This window comes from Aplysia californica, unplaced genomic scaffold (genome assembly GCF_000002075.1).
Source record: "Aplysia californica isolate F4 #8 unplaced genomic scaffold, AplCal3.0 scaffold00084, whole genome shotgun sequence".
Taxonomy (NCBI): domain Eukaryota; kingdom Metazoa; phylum Mollusca; class Gastropoda; order Aplysiida; family Aplysiidae; genus Aplysia; species Aplysia californica.
The window spans coordinates 395,352-403,054 of record NW_004797354.1 but is presented as its reverse complement, the minus strand read 5'-3'; the positions used below and the strand labels follow the sequence as shown (position 1 = coordinate 403,054).

General features: G+C 40.3%; 1 protein-coding gene across 1 annotated transcript; it reads left to right on the top strand.

Moving 5' to 3' along the window:
* The first annotated feature begins 4,472 nt into the window (after positions 1-4,472).
* On the top strand, positions 4,473-7,354 carry LOC101852912 (putative G-protein coupled receptor F59B2.13). The gene has a single exon (XM_005094561.2). The coding sequence runs from the start codon at positions 4,773-4,775 to the stop codon at positions 5,982-5,984; it is 1,212 nt and encodes a 403-aa protein (XP_005094618.2). The 5' UTR covers positions 4,473-4,772; the 3' UTR covers positions 5,985-7,354.
* The last annotated feature ends 349 nt before the right edge of the window (positions 7,355-7,703 follow it).

Sequence of the window (7,703 nt, the reverse complement as noted above, 5' to 3'; positions counted from 1 at the left end):
CTTTTACGCCTCACAACCAAGGCTGGCGTTGGCATGGTTACAGAAACCCATTTAATAAAATCAAACAATTTAAAATGTATCAATGTGAAATGTAAAATGTTCACGTTTGATTTCACTGACGGGAGTGCATAAACGTCAATGTGTGTTATCGTTGTGAAATCAGGCTCTTGTCAAAATATTGAAGTCGAAGCAATCGGCAATTTTCCGAAACTTTGTCAATTTTAATAGAGATTTTTTGTTTGTTTGTTTGTTAAGGCTCAACATCTTTTACGTCGATTTAAAACTCATTTCTTTGCGTTTTAACTGAAAAACGTTGAATAAAGACATAAGAAACGTACATCTTCAGTTTCCAAGGGCACTCAAGCTATGGAAGTGCCCAAACTTTGGCGGCCAATTTCTCGCTAATATTACACCAGGCAACACCCACCTCCTTCAATAGCAATATCCCGACTTCATTTCAAAAAGACAAATTACCAAGTTGTAAGATGATATTAACGACTCAATATGCCCCAAAATTGACGGGCGCCTGATTCTACCGCGTCGTGACAGAATGTCAATATGTTTCATCGAGTAGAAATCAGACTCTCGTTACATTAATGTGGTTTCCGACCACCCAGCAATTTCTTCCGCGAAGAACAGAATTTTTGGCTCAACATTTTTTATATCTATTTAAAAACTCATTTATGTGTTGATTTTTTTGCTTACCTTAATCTATTCTTGATAAATGAGACTTTTAAAAAATCGAAAGCAAGGGAAATGAATAAACCTTAAGAAGACACCAATGACGGTATTTCCCAAACTGATGACAAACGCCTGATTCTATCGTGTACTGACACCAACGTATCTCCTCATTTGGAAGGCTGAAGAGACTCCTTGCACGATCCACACCCTCTTTGCATCTCAGTCCGCCGAGACGATTGACAGGCCATAAAAAATGTGAGGTATCATGATGACACCAGGCGCTCGTCAGAATAATGAAATCCAAGAACAGGCATTATTCTTATCGTGTGGCAAGACTCAACAACTTTCACGCCCATTTTAAAAACGTTATAAAGAATGTATGGATTCTACTAGAATTACGTTGATTAAAGGCTTAAAAATGTACATTTACGATTTCAAAGGACACTACACCTTTGTAAGTCAGCAAAGTTCGGCGGCCATTTTCTCACAATTTTTTCTTTTGACATTAGGCGATCTCCACCTCCTTCATATATCTCTTCTTCTATTCAGAATAGAAGGATGTTTTAAAACAATCAAAATCTAGATAAATGATCAAGCTTTAAGATGACACAAACAACTCTATAGGCCCCAGACAAACGAGAGAGGGGTTCTCGTGGTCTAGATGTACGATTTTTGCCTCTTATTCAATAGGTCTCGGGTTTGAAACCTGACAACGACGGGACCTTTTCTCCTCTAAAAATTGTTTTTCCTTTAACCTTTCCTACTCTCTAATCATGTCCCGTCGTCTGCCTTAGTCTCCACTTTCTGCCCCCTTCTCAACGCCCCTTTGCCCCCTTCTCTGGGCTCCTGACTCTTTCTGCTACCTTTGTCCTGCTACTCCTTGGTCCATTCTTACTGTTCGCAGCCACACCCCTGATCTCAGGGTAGGTAAGCACCTAGCCTTCTCGTTTACTTTATCCCCCCTCTTGTACCTTTAGGGCGTCGAAGGGATAAAGAGCCTTTTGTCTTAAGCAAGCTGGAAGGCCTCGCTGGGTATGCTTTCAGGGTATCCTTCACACCCTCAATATAGGTCTTCCTTGGTCTTACTCTTGCCGTGTACTCTGACATTCATTTTTTAATACGCTTTACTGACAAGCTGGTGCCATTTGCGTCAGATGCCGAAACCATTTGATTGTTTGCCTTTGAATGTAGTGGAGTACAGGTATTGTTCCCATCATTTTTCTGATCCTGTTGTTTCTGATCCTACCCCATCTGGTTTTGTTGACCGCTCTCCTTAGACATCTTATCTCGCAAGTGGTTCTCTTGCGTTCAAGATTTTAGGTCAAGGTACATGTCTGGCGTTGGTAAGTCAAGGTTGGGATGACGATAGAGTAAATTATAAGCTTGGCTTTCGTCTCAATGGGGATGATAGAAAGTTTGAGAAGTGTGGTAAGCTAGTAGATGACGCTGTCAGCCTTTTGCATTCTCGTCTCAATTTCTCTGTTGGGACGTCCGTCTTCCGGGAAGACGATACTGCCAAGATAGTTGAACTCGCTGACTGCCTTCCAAGATAAGGGCGAAAAACCTCGGAGCTCCAGTGCGCAAGCTGCGCATGTTAAAGATCCCTTGGTGGCCCTGAAATCGAAGGGTAGGCTTCGACCGACACTCGGGCAACATTCATAATTTATTCCTACCACACGGAACATGTTTAATGTGTCCCGGGCCCTCATATGGCCTAATGCAGTTACGAGCACCGTAAAACACTTACAGAAAACAGCAACAGCAACAGCAACAACAACAAAAACCACTCTACGAACGCCTGATTCCATCGAGTAGCAAACACATACATGTACACATATCCCATTCACTGACGTGCGTAGTCTGTCTGTACAGAGTGTTTAACTTTCTGAGGACGTAGAGGGTCCATCATGTGTCCAATTAGTGGCAGATCAAAAGCAATGTTGTGTCACTTTTTGAGCCACCATGAACAAACCAAAAACAGGAAACTGCATATTCATCCATAGTATACGTCATGTGCTTTGATGTTTCATTTAAAGAAAACAGATTTGAACTATCTATAACTATCGAAGTTATGTTTCAAAATAATGCGTCCTCAAGTGTTGACGAAAGAAGAACGCGAGTCCTCAGTGAGTGGAGAGGTTGGTTTTTTTTTGTTATTTGCAGGGGGAAAAGAAAGCAGACGACAGAACATGGTTAGAGAAAAAGGAGAGAAAACATTTTAGAGAGCAAAATTTGCTGTCGCTGTCAGGCTTCAAACCCAGGACTTATTGAATGAGAGGCGAAAACCGTACCCTCAATCAAGACAACGAGAGCCCTGCTGAGACGTTAGTGCAGTCTCCAGTTAATCTGGGTATATCTCACTCACTCTCATCAGTATCACAAGGAAAATTGTTCACTGATGTTTTTCTAGATTTCTTCTAAAACGACGGGCAATCATTGATTCCACTGCTTAAGTTCACGTAAAGAAAAGTTGTGCTGACTGTGCCCAATCAGCAAGGGTGAAATTATGGATTTTCACTGTCGTTTGTCCGCATTAAACAAATTCTAGCTCATAATTTATTGATGTGCCAATACGCATATATTTTTATATGAGCGCCCAAACCAATTTCTTTTCAATAAAAAAAATTTATCCGGTAGTAAACGAGTTTTCTATTTTGGGCACTATATTTAAACGCTGCTTTTGAGGCAGCGCACCACTTTGCATCGCATTTCAGTGTAAGTGTTTGCTTGTCGATTTCATTCCACGACTGTGTAGTCTCTTAAGTGTGGTATTGAATATAACAGTTCACTTTTTAATGTGTAAAGTGTACGCTGTAAATCCCCTTTCAAGTTTTGACCCACTATAGGCTTACATAAAAGAAAACGTGTTGGAACCTTAGTTTGCAGGGACTTTCTTTAATGGACTTTTCAATCTGCATGCAAAGACCCGCGAAGGTTAAATTCAGCGATTTGTTTTTTATCATTTTGATAAACTGCGGTCGGATGAAAGTCAGCAAGATGCAGTTAAAAGTTATTATTGAACATTCTTAGAAACTACTTGATTCAAATAACGAAAAACAAAATTGGAGAACAGTCCGCCTGAGGCATGTTTAAAACATAACTCTTTTTATCCCATCACATGCCTAGTAGGCACCATTCGGCTACAATCCTATTGGAATGGACGAATTGTGTGTCAACAATTATAATTACGCAATGTGTAGTCTCGTGGGTGATTATAATCTAGTTAATGTACGGTCGAGAAAGTTCTTCCTTGCTTGAACTGGTTTCCTTGTTAATGCCAAATGCTTTTCTTGCGTAAATGAAATTTTACGCTCAGTCTTTTAGTCATTTATGTAGAGCACCCTCGTATGGGATAGAGCGCTAAATAATTACCATCTATTTTTAAAATTATCATGGTTAGTCTTATAGAGCTGTTGAATTTGAACATAGCACATCGCATTTTGTCTCTTTTATTTGGTACTTTTCCCATAATACCTCATAATCACTCTTTGATTAAATCGCAAGTTTCTATGGCTTTTTTTTCTATACAGTAATGTTATTTTGTTATTTCCTTGACTTTGAAAATGAATCAGGAATGACGTGACGTAAGGAGCAATTTCAATTTTCCAAGAATACTTTCGTCTTAAACCAAGTTATCATTTCGCTTTGGAAAGATTCCAATGTGGGCCGGCAACAGATATTAAATAAGAGGAAAACAGTAACAGTGGAACGAAACTCTATTACTATATTTCAAAGGAATATTTAAAACAAAGGATAATGATTGACTATCAGTATCGATGATTTATTTATAGAGGCACCAGCCATCCATGACTAGGTTGTGTTTTATCCATTGAGTGACCTACAAGTAAATGATCACGAGATTCTCTGAATTTTGCACCGTGTTGTGAGCCTTGTGTTCTATTGATTGCAGGACTGGAGAACTTTGAAGAAGAATTATTACTTGTCTGGATTGGAAAAGCCAATCGGAAGATGTAAACTAAGAGTAGTGCATTTTTTATAATTAACACACAGTTGTTGTTTTCCTGAAAAGTGGAAGAAATTAGACGTAAAATCTTGTGAGCTTTCAGAAAGCCACTTGGTGAAACGGAAAAATGCAAAAAATAGAATCATCAAATGCTACCTTCGTTTTCTGGAATAGTTCCAGCGAGAGATGCTTTGGCGTTGATGGGAAAGAGTTGACGAGTTCTGTGTGTCAAGAAAACAACATTTCAATGATCAACGCAAGCGACAGCAATAGCATGGCAAGTGATGACGGATACCAGGAGGGTTTAGAGAGTTCCAACAGCTTAGCAATTGTTGAATCAATGGTCAAGATTCTGACGTTAGCAGTCATCCCTACTGTCTCCATTTTGGGAGTGGCCGGGAACCTAATTGGTATCGTCATCATCAGCAAAAACGGCCTTCAGAAAACGTCCAACATTCTGCTTGTGTGTCTCAGTACAGCAGACGCAACCTTTTTGGTGGCAGTCAACAACATCCCTTGGCTTATCTACAAGTACGTTGGTGGCTTCAGCTTCCCATTCTCTGAGCCAGAAAGCCGTGTTTTGTTCGATACATATATCGTTTTCAACGCGTTTTATATGGTTGGTTTGTCTTGCTCTATGACTGTGCCTGCCCTTATAACGGTAGAGCGGCTTATTGCTATATTGTTTCCCCTTCACTTTCGGAATGTTGTGACCCCGGCTCGTACTTGGTCAGTTGTAGCCATATTCTTTATCTACTACTCAGGCAGTTTCATCATTCTAGGTCCAAATTGGTATCGGTTTTATTATGTCCAAACAAACTATACGTCTTTTGGTCTTGTTGCACCCTCGTATTTGAGACAAGAACAACCAACACTTATGGAAAATCTGCTCTCACTTTTGAACGTCCTGACGGGAATCGTACCCCTCTCCATCGTAATTAGCGGATCTGCCATTATCAGCGTCAAAATAGCTTTGGCAGCGAGACAAAGGAGAATGATGACGTCATCGTCCACAGCAACGAAAAGCGCGGCAACCTCTCAGGCCACCAGGACTCTCCTTGCCGTCTGCCTGGTGTTCTCCGTCACTGGAACCTACCGATACATAATAGACGAGATATTTGACGTGACGGTCGCCGAAACAGTTGAGGTTGCCATCTGCCGTGCAGTCAAAGAGCTGGTCACTGTGCTCAACAGCTCTTGTAACTTCATCATATACGTGGCAACCAACAAGAACTTCCGTGTGTTTAGAAGTAGCCCAAGGAAAGGAAAGGAAGTGACGATGCCACAGTCACGTCATACGGTTTGCAAAGAGAATGCACGCTGCAGTCAAGACACATGATGTGAGTGTCCTCTTCAATTGGCCTTTTACGAGGGATGTCAAGACTATACCCAAGACACAAAGAAATTTCAGTTTTCCCTCATTCTGAATATATTCTGTTCCCTCCCATTGCAGCATTCTTTCCTCTCCAATGTTACCAATTCTCTGTTCCTTCCCTTCTTCCTTCCTCCCTTCCTCCCTTCCTTCCTTCCTTCCTTCCTTCCTTCCTTCCTTCCTTCCTTCCTTCCTTCCTATCCCCACCCCGACTTCTTTCCGCTCTTTTGCGTCTTTTGCAATATTATTTTTCAACTTTCCTTTTCCGCTTCTCTTCCCTTCTTTTTGTTTTTACTTCTTTCTTTTCTTTGAAAGACTTTCTTTTTTTTTGCATTTGTCAGTGGGAGGTTGATGTGTGTTCTGAAGTGATCGGTGTCTTTTACTTCTTTACTTTTCTTTAGCATGATTGTTTCCCTCATTTATTGCTTGTGAGGTTACGTCTACCCGTTGTGATGTTTACTGTTCGGTAACTATTTATCTCAACACTCTTGAATAGACTTAGAGGCCATGAACATCTAGCTGTCACTGGCAATACTGAAGGCAAACGAAGCAGTGGTAGACCCAGAGCAGCTTACTTAGGAAGCCTAAACATATAGGTTACTAGTATAGATCAGAATAATTAATAAAGTAGCTTGTTTGAGGAGGTCCGAACAAAGGAATAAATAGAGAAGTATGATTGCTGAGGTCTGTCGCAGATACAGCACTCTGTGATGAAGATGTACTTGTCTATGAGTCTCAGTTTACCGGCGTCTGCGGTGCAGTGGTTTGGGGCCTTGTCGTCGAATGCGCAAGTCCTGAGTTCGATTCCCGTGTGGAGATACTTTTTAATCGAGAACCTCGGTGTTTCTGATGGGAAGTTGTATTTCTCTCAGCACAAGTTGATCTTGACATGCAGAGTCGAAGCCTGCTTCCTACATGAAAAGCATTGACATTGATTTATTTGTTTAAAAAAAAAACAACAACAACCCAAAACACGTGTTTCTACTGATATGTCCCTAATTTGCTATGTTCTGTTTTCCCTTACCCATGGTTGCTTCTCCACAATTCAATGTATTTGATATTTTCCTTTGACTCCACCTTAATAAGAGGCTCAGAATAATCTTTTGGCACACGTTTCCTAGGCAGTGAAGTTAGGCTGCGTGAAATGAACGCTGGAAAGAATTTAGGAGTACAGATCGGATTATTGTTTGATTTTCATGAATTAATTTTCTGTTAAACAGGTACTTCTTCCTTTTTTATGTGTGTTTTTTCGTGGTCATTGGTGGCGTAGGGTAAGTTTTGTTTTTCAGGGGTCCGTCGTATAGGATACGATTTTTGTGTGTTTTTTGTTATTTTTTGTTAGGGACTTTAGCCGTAATTAAAAAAATCTTGGGACATGTAATTAATTATTACATATTAAAATGTTGTCGTTTTTGGCTTCCAAATACGGAAGCTTATGAATGAAGACAATAAGTAAAGACAATCTGTGAACATTTTTGGGATCATCTAGTACTGGCAAGTTCTGACTTGGTTACCATAGTTACACTTGCCAAACATCATAGCTGATTACTGGAATCTATTTTTGTTCTTTTTATTGTTGTCTGATTAACATTTTCATCACTCTGCGTTGTTTGGTATTTATTGGTCAAGACATGCGGATGTTGAATATCTTACAGCAGCGGATCGCCGTAAAGGCCACACCTGCCA